The 16,764-nt window shown below is 41.5% G+C and overlaps 1 protein-coding gene across 2 annotated transcripts in view; it reads right to left on the minus strand.

Moving 5' to 3' along the window:
- Positions 1-1,630: 1,630 nt before the first annotated feature.
- The window catches only part of FAM185A (family with sequence similarity 185 member A), a 61,804-nt gene continuing 46,670 nt past the window's right edge, over positions 1,631-16,764 (minus strand). For both annotated transcript variants that reach the window (XM_073652278.1, XM_073652276.1), the window contains one exon: positions 1,631-14,876. In XM_073652278.1, coding sequence (XP_073508379.1) covers positions 14,761-14,876 — 116 coding nt within the window. In that variant the 3' untranslated portion in view covers positions 1,631-14,760. The remainder of the gene's footprint in view (positions 14,877-16,764) is intronic.

Below are 16,764 nucleotides of genomic sequence, written 5' to 3' on the forward strand. Positions count from 1 at the left end.
GTCTAATTTATTTATTGGACTTGCGACTCTGTCGCGCACATTATATGAAAGAAAAAGTGCGACACGAAGGGATGAGGGGAAGGGAGCCCAGACACTAGGGAAAGGGGGGAAGTGGAGATCTGCAATCACCCTGTCTCCCCCTACCGTCCTGGTTCCTCACCAATTGCTGCACAGGAACGTATCCCTGTATTTCCCTAGCGCTTGGCACTGGATAGGGGAAGGGGGTGAGCGCTAGTCGATCCCCACTGACAACTAAAGAGGAGACAGACACGTGGGAAGTAGCTTGGCTTGAGTCGACTTCCGAGAGCTGGCACACACGTCCTCAGCACCAGAGCGGAAGTACGAACTGCACTTGCTCCAAGCCTTCACAAGGGGTCATGTGAATATCACCGACACCTCTGTGTAGCAACCAGGAAGTATTTAAATACCCAGGCCTGATTGTTAATTAGAGCAGTAAGGAAGTAGCCGCTTGGTCCTAGAGTTAGACAGCTAAGAAGGTGTCTGCAATGCCAAATTAAGAGATCTCCTGCAACCAACTGCAGTGCGACAGTCTGTCAAATCTGACACAACCATGACAGACTCCTATGATGGAATCTATATTATATGTGAGCTGGACTTAGATGTGGGTTTTCTGCAGTGTTTTACAGGATTATTGCACATAAATAACTACGAAAAAATTACTTTTTTTACATTGTGTGTAATATTACTGGAGCTGACTTGTAGGTACAGTTATAAGAAAAAAAAAGTGAATCCGTTGGATTTACTTGGATTTCTGCTTTGAGAAAAAAAAACCTAAACTAAACTAAAAAAAATGTGGTTTTATTGTTTTCGAAGTCTCAGTTATAAACAAGCTCAATCGAACTAAAAAGAACACACGGAAATGTTGTATAGGTCATATCTTTTATTGAGCACCCTGAGTAAACATACACAGTGCAGGGAGAAAAAGTAAGTGAACCTTGAATTTAATAACCTATACATCCCTCTTTTGCAGCAACTCCACAACTTGGGTGGATGGCGCTGCTTCAAAACGGGCCCTGGAGTCCCTCTGCCGTGGATTTATGTGAAAACATTCACTGAGATGAGGAGACCGCACTCAAATATTTATTTTGCTCTTAAAATTGCTTTATTAATTCACTGTAAAATTGTGATTATTATTATATAAAGCACAAGAGAAAGGCAGAAATCAATGTTCATCACCCATTAATACAAGCAGAAGTATGGCAGCATCTGAGCAAATTAAACAGTTCAAGACCAGGCCATTTAATCCCCCCCCCCCCCCCTTACGTTCCTGGCCGAGCACTTTTTTTTGTTGTTTCAAGAGCTATAACATTTTTTATGGTTCAGATATTCAAGTAACTTTTCAGTCTTTTTTTTTGTAATAATTGAGCTTCATTTTTATGTCACTGTCATATTCGCTCTTTTTATTTATTTTTTTTTGCTAATATTGGGGCGATATTGGTGGAAAAATAAGGGAAACAAGAGTCTGTTTTTTCCCATTTTTTATCATCACACAGAACCACTAAAATACATTTAAAAATGTGTTCTCCATTCTGTGACAATTATTTTTATATTTTGGACACTTTTTTTTCGGAAGCAGGGCTAGTGACAGCAATTTGGATTCATAGTGGTATTTTTTTTTATGTATTTTTACTTTTTTTTTATTTAAATTTATTTTACACATTGTGCCACCTATATGGTCATAAAAGACCTTTTTGGGAATTTAAATATTTTTATTTTCATCTCATTTCCCTTGTAACTTTTGCTGCTATATTAGCTCCAGTTACAAGGTGAATGCAGCCTCCTGGCAGCATAGCAGAGTTGTCTTGGCCTCCTATGACCCAGCAGCCACTGTTCCTTCCCTATACAGATGACTGTCAGCGTCAGGAGTGCCGTCAGCGCTTCTTTAGCACTGAGTATACAGCGATGGAGAAGACACAGACGGTAATAAACCATCTGTGCCTTCTCTATGTGGACTGCATGATTGAGTAACTGCGCTTCTATGCAGTGACATAGTAGAATGTCACTGCACAGTAGGTGCAGAACCACCCGGATGTTTAAAGTCTATGAACGGTCCAGAAGCAGTTAAATATTGACAAAGCCCCCCGGGCCAGATGGAATTCATCCATGGATATTGAAGTAGTTGAGTTCAGTAATTGACAAATCTCTGTATCTCATTTTCTTAGACCCTCATGAAACAGAGTCTGTGTCAAAGGATGGCTGATGTGGTACCGATATTTAAGAAAAGTAAGAAGGTAGACCCAGGCAACTATGAGGATCAGTGGTGTGCAAAATTTTTTAGAGCGTTATAAGACGTGACCTGCAAAAATATATTGCAGAGAATAATATAATAACTGACAACCAGCATGGATTCATGAAGGATAAGTTGTGTCTAACCAACATGCTGGGTTTCTATGAGGAGATAAGTGCAAATCTGGATGTTAGATACCTCCAAACTCTTACAAGATCCAAAGAAGGACAAATTATGAGGCACACAAAGCACGCCGTGGCAAATTTTTGGTCATGCCTAACCACACCCAATTACCAATTCTCTTCACTCTGGCAGTAGGAGAAGTCAGAGATGTTTCAGTGAGGAACATTCAGCAGACCACCTGGGAGAGCAGAGTAGACCCAAATCTGGGACGGTCCTATTCTATTGGAGATGGATTGGGTGTATAGATTCATTTCTTTTTTTCTTCACTCAGAGCTGTAGCAACTATAACTTTTTCATTTTTGTGCAACTTTCACTATATGAGGTCTTACTTTTTTGCAAACACATCTGTAAGGCTGTTTTCACATGAAGCATAAATGCTGCATTTTTTTCTGCATATTGTCCTAACATGTCTGTACTAAACTACGCAATATCAATCTGCTCTAGTTATTACATTTTTGCTGCATTTTTTATGCGTTTATCTTCTTATTTAATGCTTTTTGGTGTAGATTTGAAGCAGCATTTTAATGCTTTTTATAGTAAACAAAAGCTTTGATTCTGCACTTAGAAACAAAACTGTATTTGCATTTTAAGTGCAGAATCCACACTTTTCTGTACTATGAGGCTATGTGCCAACGATGCAGAAATGAAGCGGAAAATTTCTGCATGTCCTTGCCCGGAAAAATGCGTGCGGAATTTAACACGCTTTTTTCGCGCGTTTTGGACATGCGGAATTGCCTTGCAGTTTTCTAATGCAAGGAGAAGGCAATTCCGCATGCGTAAATGCACAAATAATGGACATGCTGTGGATTTTTCCGTACATCAAAAACGCTGCGGAAAATTCCGTAGCATGGGCATAAAACATGCAGATTGACCATGGGCCACGGATTACCAAGCATTTTGCAAGCGTTTACGCTGCGCAAATTCCACAGCAAAAACGCTTGAAAAACACATCGTGGGCACGCAGCCTAAAAAGAAATTAAATCGCTGCTTAAAATTTGCATGAAAAACACAAAATAAAGTAAAAAGGTATTAAAAAAACTGCAGCAAAAATGCAATAATCAAAGAAGATGCACACGGCCTGAGCCTTACATTTTTTCTTACGAGTTTAATGGAGAAAAAAAATTCTCACCTTCCCACCTACTTGTTCTGCATCCATCTCTGCCCCCTCTTCCTTGATTGCCAATTTTGGTTTTGCAGGACATCAGAGAAGGATGGAAACAATTGGAAGTGAAGGTGCACTGAACTATTTAACCGCGTCAAAGGTGCATCGAGCGCCTGTGCTTGATTTGAACAGTAATTTTGCACTGCCAAGCTCCCTTTAATTAAATTTACTTGTGTGATTTAGGTTATTGTCTTGTTGCATCACCCAATATCTCTTCAGTTTGAGGTCATGGGCCACTGCCCTTACATTCTCATGTAAAATGTTTTACTACACCTTTGAATTAATTGTTTCATTAATGATCACATGGTGTCCAGGCCCTGAGGCAGCTAAAAAAATATAATTCTCCATCTATCATGCATCACAATTGAGATGTCTTTTTGTGCAGTGCTTTTTTTCCCCTTCATTGTGTGTCTGCTAAAAGGTGGTGGTCTTGCTTGTGATAGGTTGCAATGGTATGTTTTTTTTAAAGACAGAAACAAACTTAATTTTTATTTAGTATTTCTTTTTTAGTGCTCATTCCCATCACCGTAAAAAAAATTGGTCCGATGGTGTTCCTGAAATGTCGGACAAGTGACATTTTTATCACCTAGCATCCGAATGACATGCGAATGCAATGTGATTTTAACATTAGCTTTTACATAGAGAATTACTCTGTCATTTAAAGATAGTGTTCAAAGGAAATATTCTTCAATACATAGATCTAGATAGATAGAAATATGGGAGTGAGATATATAATCAGTTCTTTGCATGTGTAGCTTACTGTGCATGTATTTTAGTAATAAATAAAATTTCTGAAAAAAATGGCGTGGGATCCCCTGAAATTTTATTAACTAGCAGAGGAAAAGCGGATAGCTGGGGACTGATGTTTATAGCCTGGGAAGAGGGTAATACCCATGAAACTTCCCAGGCTATTAATATCAGCTCACAGCTTTATACTTAGTCTTTACTGGTCATTAAAATGGGGTACCCCTAAAAAAAATAAAAAATAAATAAATAAAATGAAGTAGGGTCCCCCCTATAATAACCAGCAAAGGCTAGGCAGACAGCTGCAGTCTGACATTAATAGGCTAGGAAGGGGCCATGGATATTGGCCCCCTCCCAGACTAAAAACATCAGCTCTCAGCTGCTCCAGAAAAGGCGCATCCATAAGATGCGGCAATTCTGGCGCTTAGCCTCCGCTCTTCCCATTTGCCCTGGTGCATTGGCAAGTAAGGTAGTCGGATTGGGGTTGATGTCAGCTTTGTATTGGCAGCTGACATCAAGCCCAGGGGTTAGTAATGGAGAGGCGTCTATAAGACGCCCCCATTACTAACACCATAATCAAATTGTAAACTAAAAACATCCAGAATTTTTTGTGTTAGTTGTGAAAAATTGATTACCCCCCCCCCCCTTAAAACATAAATTAATTGTGATTTATCACATCTTTGGGAAGCAGAATTCAGTTTCCCTAGCCACACACAGGCCTGATTACTGCCACACCTGTTCTCAATCAAGAAATCACTTAAATAGGACCTGCCTGACAAAGTGAAGTAGACCGAAAGATCCTCAAAAGCTAGACATCATGCTACGAACTAAAGAAACCACAGTTAATTTAGATTTTAAGAGGGGGGGGACACTTTTTACACAGAGCCCTATACGTTCGTATTTCTTTTTCCCTTAATAATACAGACCTTCATTTAAAAACTGCATTTTGTGTTTACTTGTGTTATCTTTGTCTAATATTTAAAATTTGTTTTGTGATCTGAAACTTTTAAGTGTGACAAGCATGCAAAAGAATAACAAATCAGGAAGGGGGAAACACTTTTTCCTACCACTGTAACTATTGAACAAGTCACCAGTTTTCTACGCAAGTATATTTCTAAAGGTCCTATTGACATGAAATGCTCACCAGTTGTCGCTAACAACCCACCCAGGCAAAGAAAGCAAACCATAGATGTCCATAAATTAAGTTGTGTGTAATAATAAGAAATGACAAGGAAAAAGTATTGAACACGCTTACTGAATTTTAATACTTTGTGCAAAATACATTGTTGGTGATGACAACGTCAAGACGACCCCTGTATGGAGAAACTAGTTGCATACATTGCTCAGGTGTGATTTTGTACCTTTCTTCCACACAAACTCTTAAAGTCCTGAAGGTTCCAGGGGTTCCTTCAATGAACTCTGAGCTTTAGTTCATTCGATAAATTTTCTATTGAATTCAGGTCAGGTGATTGCCGGGGCCATTCTAGCAGCTTTATTTTCGCTCTCTGAAACCAATTTACATTTTCCTTGTCTGTGTGTTTGGGATCATTGCCTTGCTGAAATTTCCACCCTCGTTTCATCTTCACCATCCTGGTAGATAGATGGCAGATTTTTATCAAGAATGTCTCATTACATTTGTCCATTCATCCTTCCTTCAATTACCTGAAGTTTGCCATTTCCATATACTGAAAAACAGCTCCACACCATGATGTTCCCACCTCCAAACATCACTGTTGGTATAGTGTTTTAGGGTGATATGCAGTGCCTTTTGTTCTCCAAACATTGTGTGCATTATGGCATCCAAAGAGTTAAATTTTGGTCTCATTTGACCAGACTATATTCTCCCAGTATTTTACAGGCTTGTCTAAATGTTGTTGGGCAAACTTTAAAACGCTTTTGAACATGCTTTTTGTTGAGCAATGGAATCTTGCGTGGTGAGCGTGCATACAGGCCATGGAGGTTGAATGAATTACTTATGGTTTGCTTTTAAACAATTGTACCTGCTGATTCTAGGTCATTTCTGTAGCGCTTTACAGGTGGTCCTTGGCTCTTGGACAACTCTTCAGATAATTCACTCTGTCTGAAATCTTGCAGGGAGCACCTAGTCGTGACCGGTTTATGGTGAAATGATGTTCTTTCCACTTCCGGATTACGGCCCCGACAGTGCTCACTGGAACCTTCAGTGGTTTAAAATTCTTCTGTAACCAATGCCATCAGCATGTTTTGCAACGATAAGGTTGTGAAGGTCTTGAGACAGATCACTGGTTTTACCCATCATGAGATGTTTCTTGTGTGGCACCTTGGTAATGAGACACCTATTTATAAGCCATCAGTTGAACCAGGTTATATTTTTCACTAAGTGGCAAGATTGCTTTCTAATTAATGATAGATTTTAGCTGGTGTCATGACTTTCCGTGGGTTTTTTCACCTCTTTCTTCAGGTGTTCAATACTTTGTCCCAGTGTCATTTCTCATTATTAAACAACTTAATTTATGGACATTTATGGTTTGATTGCTTTGCCTGTGCGGATTGGATAGGTTGTTACAGACATCTGGTGAGAATTTCATGGCAGTAGCACCTTTAGAAATATATTTACTTAGAAAATTGGTGACGTGTGCAATACTTATTTCACCCAGTGTATACCATTTTAGGGTACATTCAACTTTTTGCTATTTTTAATCTTTTTTTTTTTTGGTGGTAAGATGACAAGAACAGTATTGTTTTTGATTCTTTACAGAGCTCAACATGCAAGTAATTACTCTCTCCAAAACCAGGTCCCTCTCTGCATAGTGATTTATTTTTCACTGAAGAGCAACCAATAGAAATATCAAGCAGAGCAGAAATGTATTTCTATTGGGTTCTCTATAGTGGCGAGAGTGACTGATAATGTGTGACCCTTAGCTCTCTGTTTATCAGATGGACCTGCAGATTGCTATACACTTTACATTATGGCGCCACCTTTTTTTTAAAGGAAAATGTTGTAACTGTAAACTAAATAGACTTTTTAACAGCATGTAATTGCAAATATTCTTTATTTAGTATGATCTAATCAATGGATACGAATGATATGTAATGGTGAGACAGCCCTTTTAAGCCTTCATGCATCAGTATTTTGAAACCACAATCAGGATCGGACACAAATATTATTAGGCATACATCTTTTCATTATATTCCTGTGTGTTTATTATCCAATCCTACTTTTGGCTTAAATATAGTGGTGAAAAATGCTAACCAGTCTGCAATGGGTAAATGAGGTCTAAATCTATTCCACTTGTACATTTTATAGGCTGTTCATGAAGAAAAGCAGAGGCCCTGAGAAACAAATTCCACTTACATAAGGCTATATTTATTATTAAAACTTGCACATTTTGTCCCACAAAGTAGCCTTTACCATAAAAATCACATAGTACAATATATATTAGGCTTTTGTTACTGTAAAGTGCTGGGACACCTACAGCTTCTCACTTTCCTAATATATTCATCAAACTGAACAAGTTGCTAGAAGTGAACTCTTGATGGGATTAAAGGGAATCTGTCAGCAGGATTTCACACCGCTAACTATATGTGCATGTAGCTCTTTCAAAGACAAGCCCAGCAATACCTTTACATGGCCAGTCCGTTCCTCTGCCACTGAGAAATTAGGCTCATTTGAATAGCAATTCAAATGCTGAAGGACTATGGTAGATCTGAAGCCATATTTCCAGCCCAGTGCCGTTGCCTCCTGCTTGACTGACAATTCCCTCTGCCTGAAGTCACACAGCATAGAGGCTGTTAGTTATAGGCAGGAGGCGGTGGCGCTGGGCAGGAGTGACAGGGGCTTCATATCTACCATAGATGTTAAGCCTCATTTGCATATCAATTTAAACACTAATTTCTCAGTAACAGAGGAATGTACTAGCTATGTAAAGGAATTTCTGGAACTGTCTTTAAAGCACCACACCAGCGTGGTTTTAATTGCAGTGCTGTGGTGGTGCTACTAATATAACATCCTTGCACCTAAAAGTTTACTCGCCACCCACCATAAGCTGTTCCCGGCGCCACCATCTTGTGACCGCAACTTCTGACTGACCGGAAGTCACAGATAATGGTCATAAGATCTCAGTTCAAGCCTATGAAAACCAGTACAAGGCTCTCATAGACTTGCAAAAAAGTGAAAAGTGACCTCCAGATTTCTCCAGCAAACACAGGAGCGATCCAGCAGGTCACAAACTGCTGGAAAATGACCAGAGCGGCATGGATAACAGCAGAAGACGGCAGATGGTAAGTAAAAGACTAAGTGCAGAGGCCTTACATTAGTAGCACCACTCCAGTGCTGCAATACAAAAAAAACCAAACTGCTGGCATGGTGCTTTAGAAGAGTTACATATAAATAGCATAGAGGGTGTAATCCTGCTGACAGATTCCCTTTAAGGGCCCATTAAAATTCCAATTTCTTTACGGAAGGTTTTTGTTAAAAACACAGACAGCCCAGTTCATATAGTATGATATAACACTCAACATATCATGTGTTATCCAGTGTGTTTTTTTTACCCCCAAGCATAGATGAGAACTACAATCATTTAAAAATAACAATTAAATGACACAAAATCAAACACAAATGGGGAAAAGGAGGAGAGAAATGCAAAATCTTACACGTTTTGGCCAAGCAATTCCTTAGTCATAGGTATATGCTTGTCCGAAACGCATCGGGTTTTGCATTCCCCTCCCCTCCTTTTTCTACATTTTTATTTGATTTTGTGACGTATGATTGTCATTTTTAAATTACCTAATACATTTTTTATTGTTATACATTTTCGGTGCTAGTTTTCCCTTACATTTTTTGTGGTTCCAAAGCGGGGTTGCTGGCCTTGTGTTTTTGTATCAACGTTTGAATCCCGCATTCCAACATCAACAATTGTTAGCTGATTACCTTTTTACTTTTTTGCATAGCTGAGAAGTTGTCTACACACATTTAAAAACCCAAACACCAAATCAGAATTCAGTACATATTTTTGTAGGTGGTATAACCCAGTATCCCTATGTGGACATCTTTTTATCTGCATATCATACAATTATACTTTACAGTGTACCTAAACTCAGGGACAATATAATTTAAACAGAACATGTGAAACAGAATTCAGACCCCTCTGTCATGATATTGATTTAACATAGATTTATAGTTTTATACATTATTGGAATAGAAAAGGGGAGAAGAAAACTATTGGTAAGATCAGACACAGCCCTTTCATTTCCATATAGTTCAGTAATCAGAACTGGTAACAATCCGGGCAACTCGGCGGTTTCGCTCATGTGTGCCAGGCTGCCCAGAGGCAACCAGAAACTATCCTCGGTGGGGGGTGTATTGGGTGTGTCCTCTGTATCCTCCCCAGCCACGCTCCAGTGATACCTGTGAGTTGCTTTGAGTGCCACCCTGCTGTGAACACGGTTCCTACTCCTCCTCCAAAACTGTCCACTTACTGGACAGTTGTGTAGCTGGCCACTGTTGGTACAGGAACACACCCTCCGAGCCTTGTGTGAACGACTGGCCTGATAATGGTGTGAATGGTCCCTATTGCTCCTCCTCCTGTGCCACCACCTCATCCATCATCGCCTGAAGCGTTTTTTCAAGAAAGCATGATGATGGCGTAATCAGCGCTGGCCATGTTCGTGGAGTACTCGAAGCAGCACAACACGGCACTCACGTCCTGCATGGAGGCCAACTTGTTGGTGGTGAAGTGGTGTTGTTTCACAGAGTGACTCACCTGTGCGTGCTGCAGCTGAAACTCCACTATCACCTGCTGCTGCTCGCACAGTCTCCAGCGTATGCAAGGTGGAATTCCACCTTGTGGGTATGCAGAATATGTGACGGTGAGCGGGAAGGCAGAAGTGATGCTGCAACACAGACAGGAGAGCAGCAGCAGGGTGAGAACGCCAAAAGCGCACATAGATGGCCCGCACTGGCTGCAGCAGATCTGACATGTTGGAATAATTTTTCAGGAAGCTAGGAACCAAATTCAGCACATGCGCCAGACAAGGGAGGTGTGTCAAACTGGCTAGGCCCAGCGCTGCTACAACATTTCGCCTGTTATCGCACACCACCAGGCCGGGCTAAAGGTGCAAAGGCACCAACCACTCATCGGTCTGCTGTTTGATCCTGGTCCACAGCTCCTGTGCGGTGTGGGACTTTTCCCCCAAATAGATGAGTTTCCAAGAAGACTGCTGGCTATGCTGAAGTTGGTCATGAAGGTGATATGCTGACCGGATGAGGAGGCAGTGGAGGGAGCAGATTAGGAGGCAAAATGGACAGAGAAACAACCAGCAAGCCTCGGTAGTGGTAGGACATGATCCAAAAAGCTTTCCGCCTCAGGCCCAGCCACCACTACATTTACCCAGTTTGTGCCGGAGCCAAGGGAACCCCGACGGCCAGCCTCCCTTCACCAATCCCTGCGCTTGTCCGCAGGTGGGTCGAGGACCCCCCCCCCCCCCCTCCCGAGGCAGATGCAGGTCTACACTCCTCTCCCGAACGACCCTGTGCATCACCTTGGGTGTGGTGGGTGATGAGGCATAGCGGCCATGGTGTTCTCTGGAGGCCAGCCACCTTGCCCTTTCCGAGCAAGGAGTGTTTTTCTGGACCTGCCGCTCTAGCAGGGTGACCCTGAAAAAGAACTGGGGGGTTATGGAGCCCTATGAGATTGTGGACACTTTTACGGTCTCTTAACCCATGTTTAGAATATTTGAAGAGACGAGCAGTGAAGTGTGCCGCATCCGGGAGGCATTAAAAGGATACAAGGTGAGATTAATGACGATGCATCCAAAAAGGCCCGTCCGGATGTGACAGCCAGGGTAAAAACCTTGAGAGAGAAGTTAGAGGTGGCGGTGACTCTCCAGGAGGGAATCCTCAGAAATGCGAGTCCCTTCCTGGAGAAATTTCAGAACGATCGCCGTTTCGCAAATACAAAAAAGACAAGCCAGGAGAGTGGTGTACGGGCTGTCACCCTGCCCAGCAGTGCAGTCCCGCCCAGAAGAAGTGTGTCATCCAGCAGTGAGGTGCCAGCTAGGGTTGTGCAGACCAGTGGAGTCTAGCCTAGTGCTGCCCATTCTAGAAGCGCCCCGCCCAGTGGTAATGCAAGCCAGTCCAGCAGTGTCCGTCAAACCACTGGCGACCCGCCCATAAGACACTCCACCCAGTGTTAACGCCCCATCTAGTCATGCCCAAGCCAGCGGAGTTCCTCCCTGTACCATCACACCAGGGGGCGGCCCGTCCAGTAGTGTTTAGTCCGGCAGTATCGTCCCGCCTACTGTGTCCAGTGTGAGCCCCGCTCTGGGATACGCCGGCTAGAGAAGACCAACCCAGTGCCATCCCACCTGGGAGCATCCCGTACAGCAGTGAAGTCAGCAGTAGGGCCCTTAGTAATAAATGTTACCAGCAACCAACGTTGCCACCTCATCAAACAGCAGTGACCCGGCCAGCAGCATTCGGCCCATAACATCGCCCTGCCCAGCGATGCAGCCCCACCCAGTGGAGAAGCCCTACCCAGTGTCCCCTTATCAAGCAATGTCATTACCAGAAAGAAGCCTGGTGATGTCTGTCTCATTGATGTGAGGAAGTCTGCTGGGGTGACGAGCGGCATGGAGGGGGAATCTGGTGCTGTAAATACAAGTGACTGTTCCATAAGTCCAGAGCAGGTGGCCCTACCAGATTCTGAGTATGATATGAGTGACATGTGTGGGCAGAGAATAAGCGGAGTGTCAAGCGAGGAGGAGGAGTGTGAATCAAATGGGTCTGGCGGTCTGCTGGTGGACATCAAACAGCTGGAGTCCCCAGTGGACCTGATGCATTTTTCCTTTGGGGATGATGAGGCACCAGGAGATGGGAGAAACAGGAACAAAAAGAAGGGAAAAAAGCTGCAGACCAAGGCTGCACAGGAGGTGGTGAGTTTTAAGTATGTTAACATGTCTGTTGCTGCTACTGCTTCCTTTGTGAAACACGGGGAAGCAGGTGTGATGGGCTTTGCCTCTCTGTTGGGATAGGGGTGGTGGTTAGGTGGGGGGGGTGATGGTTTCAGTGTTCTAAGGACTGGTCTGACCTGGCCCATCTGGGGAAAAACTTTTGGGGTCTTATCCAAGCTTGGAAAACTGTCCTGAACTTGGTGGCCAGTGCTGGATCGGGGGTGGTGGGTTTAGGTAGAGTAAGTTTAGTTGCTGCGTTGTTAAAAAAAATATATATATATATAGGTATGTCCATGCAGTTTTTGTGTGGTGTTATGATTTTAATGGGTATCATGGCAGTGGAACCAGATGTGGTAGGAGGGAAGTTGTAAATAGTGTGGTTTTGTATATAATGCAAGAGTGGAGGGACAGGTAGGGTACCTGTTAATTTTTACTGGAGCTTTTGGTTTGTTTAAATTGTTCTGGATTTATGTTTTATAATTGTAATAATTTCTACTTTTCAACAAGCTTTATTCAGCATCCGAACTGCAAACACTAAAATGGACTTCCGTGAGAAGTCAGTGTTCGGATTTGAGCAGCGTAGTGTCCGGTATGAGCCCCAAACTATATAGTTCGGGTTCGCTCATCTCTAGTTTGGACTTCATAATTTTGTAGGCATAATAAATTTGTGGAAGTCCACTCCTTTATGACATGGTTTTAACCCAGATATATTGTTTTCTAAAATTCATTAGAAAGAGCCTAATGTTCTTTCTGGTGAATAACTGCAGTCATACACATGCCTAGGTGTTATGTTTAAAAGGGTTGTCCAGTCTTTAAATAAAAGTCTGTAGTCACTCTATTTGACTACAAACTTCTGAATCCTCACAGCGAGCGCACCTCACACCATCAGGATTCTCCAGGTCATGTGACCACCCGATCTTGCCACCAACACTTGAGAATCTGTGAGGATTCAAAAGTCTGCAGTCACATAAGTTAACTGCAGACTTCTAGCAAAAGACTGGACAACCCCTTTAATGGAAACGATAGGGCTGTGTCTGATAGCAACAGTTTCTCCCCTCATTCTCTCAATAATGTATCAAACCATAAACCTATGTTAAATCTATATCATGCCAGAAGGGTTCAATATAATGTTGTTCACATAAGATTTACTGTTGCATCCCGCCTACAAGAATATACACTGAATCCTGGCTGGTGTTTAGTTTTTTTCTGCCATGCTTGATCCACAACCAGAATGGTTAAAAACGCATCACAATGAACGCTATTTAACTCCATGCGTTAAGGAAAGTCTTCAATAAAGAAACTGTAATTTCAAAAATAATCTTTTTTTGTTAGTTTGTAAAGCCAATGAGAGGGTCTAGCACTCCAAAACACAAACACACACTTAGGAAAGGTGGGTGAGCATAACAATGGACAATGCTATTATACTTATAAGACAATAAGATATTTGGCTTACAACATTAAAAATAGGGGCAGTGTAAAATTTACATATAAAACGTGGATAAACATAGAAAGTTTTTAACAAGATATAAAATGTTTACTACTAACCAATAAGACTGCTCAACTAGCAGTAGTGATTCCAAGCAGCACCTAGTATGCCGGTGACCTCTACAGCACTACAGAAGGCACATGTATTATTGATTTCACATACATTGACCTGCAAAGTGTGAGAATTAAAGGGGTAATCCAGCATAAGGGGGAAAAAAAGTGTCCCTTTCCCCAGAATCAGCAGCACTCGTGTCTTTGAGTTGCACCTAGCAGTCACTTGATTATGAGACGCAATACTAAGCACACCCTATGGACCAGAGTGTCCTTGTATTCTCATCCCGGACACCCCCTTTAACCACTAGCTATACTCCCAAGAAGCACGGATGTTGGTTTTAAACAGAAGTGTACTGCCTGATTTGCAAAGACTATTCATTGACGTACTACAGCATTACAGTATTCATGTCCCCAGATTCACCCATTATTGATTACCGTTTAATAATCCTTAAGAAATTTCTACCCCACATTCCACCATTGTATAAAAAAAGCTCTATATGGAAGACCAGACATGTCTATGTAGTAGCACAAGGCACGGTACATCAGACAGACAATGTCCTCTTAAAGCTGCATTATTACTTTGCAGGCTTAAAATCCCAGGAAATATATATAAAAAAAAAAAAATGGCCTCCTTTACATACCGAACACTCCAGTGATCCTCAGATGCGCAAATGTCCCGTGCCGTGCAGATGTTGTATATACACACACATATGGTGTGACCGGCCCACAGTAATCATATAGCTGTGCTTTCCATACAATGTAAAAGTAACATTTATAAGAATACAAAGCATATTACTCAATCCTCCTCTTACATAATAATAGGACAGACCAAAATACAGCTCAAAAAGTTTTTCAAGTGTTTGAAACTTGGATCAATACGTAACTAGAGTGGCAAGAGTGTCCCCCTGACAAATCCATTCAGGGAATGCACTACAGTCCGGTTTCGGGTGAGATTTCAGGTTGTGTGTAGCTTAAGAGACTGCAGCCAATCCTGGAGCTTTAGATGCACGGTGCCTCTCTGAGCTTCGGCCACAATCCATCTCTGGGTTTCGCTCACCAAATTCATAGTTGCTGAAAATAGCACCAAACAAATTTGTTTTATTAGTCAGAATTCTGGATACTTCCACATTATACATCTGTTTGCTTGTTTTTGGTGGGGGAGGGGGGTAAATCTGCAAGATTTGACCTCTGATCATTATCCCAAACCCACAGTGCGAATGTATTTACCTATGAATTAGATGGCACTTCAGGTTCGTTTACTTATGCATACCCAATTATGTTTTTCAAGGCAGTTCTTTTTGGACTCCGGAACATTTAATTTTTGCCTTCCTACATAATGGGTTCTCCAAGAAAGTAAGAATATGGCCCCCCCATCATGTAATTCAAAGTGCAGCCCGCCTTAGTCACGTATCAGGAGGGACTGAAGTCTGAAAAAACACAGTTCACTGTCAGAAAAGCTGTTTCATGAGCACAAATACCTACATGAGTCAAGGAGAAGGACTGTGACATCAGAAGAAATAATTCTCCTTGGCGGCCTGAGCACGGAGGACGTAGATGGAGAAGAAAAATCTCGTTAGCCAAGAAGATTTCTTTCTTTTGTCGCACACTTCAGATCTGGTATGTGGGCTTACTATACTGGTCTTCCAACAGTTGAGACATCTGTCTTGTGAGTGGAGTGTCTTCACACTGCAGCCCATTCCGACAAGCGATTAGGACAGGCATCCATTTGAATTGAGTCATCACTTTATTACAATCTTGGAGAACCACTTTAAGCAAGCTGCTGGTACAGACTAATGTTAGCTCCTTACCGACATATCACATCCTTATACGTCATATGCCGGCTCCCCGACTTTTATCCTTCCAGGAAGATGGCTGTGCTATTCAACCATCATCTGCTCTGACAGCCGTGGGTGGAGTGGGGCTATTAACATGTTAAATGCTGCTGTCAATCTCTGATAGTGGAATTTAAGACGTGCCTTTTTTCCAGCAAATATCTTTTCCCGAGGCAACATTTATATCTCATTGAGCACATCAGACTGATTCAGATCTTCTTATCTGTAAACAACATATGCTTTAAGAGGAACCCTTGACCACTTCTTTAACTCATAAAGGACCAGGCAATTTTTAGTTTTTGCACTTTCATTTTTTCCTCTCTTTCCAAGAGCCATCATTTTTTATATTTCTACTCACATAACCCTATGAAGGATTGTTTTTTTGAAGTATGAGTTGTCCTTTTGTATGACACTATTCTTTTACCATATACTGGAGAATTGGAATAAAAATACAGGCGAAGTTAAATTGCAAAAAAAAATGCAATTCTGCATTTGTTTTTTTTTTATGGCGTTCATTGTGCAGTACAGCGGATCTAGAAATGTGATTCTTTAAGTCGATCCAATTACTTAGATACCAAACAAGTATAGTTTTAAGTGGTGATGACAAATTCTGAAATTTAAAAAAAATAAATAAATAAAATTGTTTGTGCATTTTCTGAGACCTGCATCGTTTTCATTTTGTCGTTGATACAGCTTTGCTTGTTTTTTGTACGGTGACCTGTTTTTTATTGATACTATTTTGGGGTGGATAAGACATTTTGATTGCTTCTTATTGCATTTTTTGAACAGTTGTGTCGACCCTCCCCACCCCCCAAAAATAAGCAATTCTGGCTTTTCAATTATTTTTTTTCACTGCATTTACAGATTATGCTAATTAATCATTAATTTTGATAGATCAGACTTTTATGGACGCAGTGATACCACGTGTATTTTTTTTTTTTACGATTTTTATTTTAAATGGAGGAAAAGGAGGGGTTTTCAAATTTTTAATTTAACTACTATTAACCCCTTAAGCCCCGGAGCATTTTCCGTTTTTGCATTTTCGTTTTTGCTCCCCTTGTTCCCAGAGCCATAGCATTTTTATTTTTTGGTCAATATGGCCATGTGAGGGCTTATTTTTTGCGGGA

This window comes from Phyllobates terribilis, unplaced genomic scaffold, assembly GCF_046119375.1.
Source record: "Phyllobates terribilis strain yellow unplaced genomic scaffold, ASM4611937v1 Scaffold_11__3_contigs__length_659146591, whole genome shotgun sequence".
Taxonomy (NCBI): Eukaryota; Metazoa; Chordata; class Amphibia; order Anura; family Dendrobatidae; genus Phyllobates; species Phyllobates terribilis.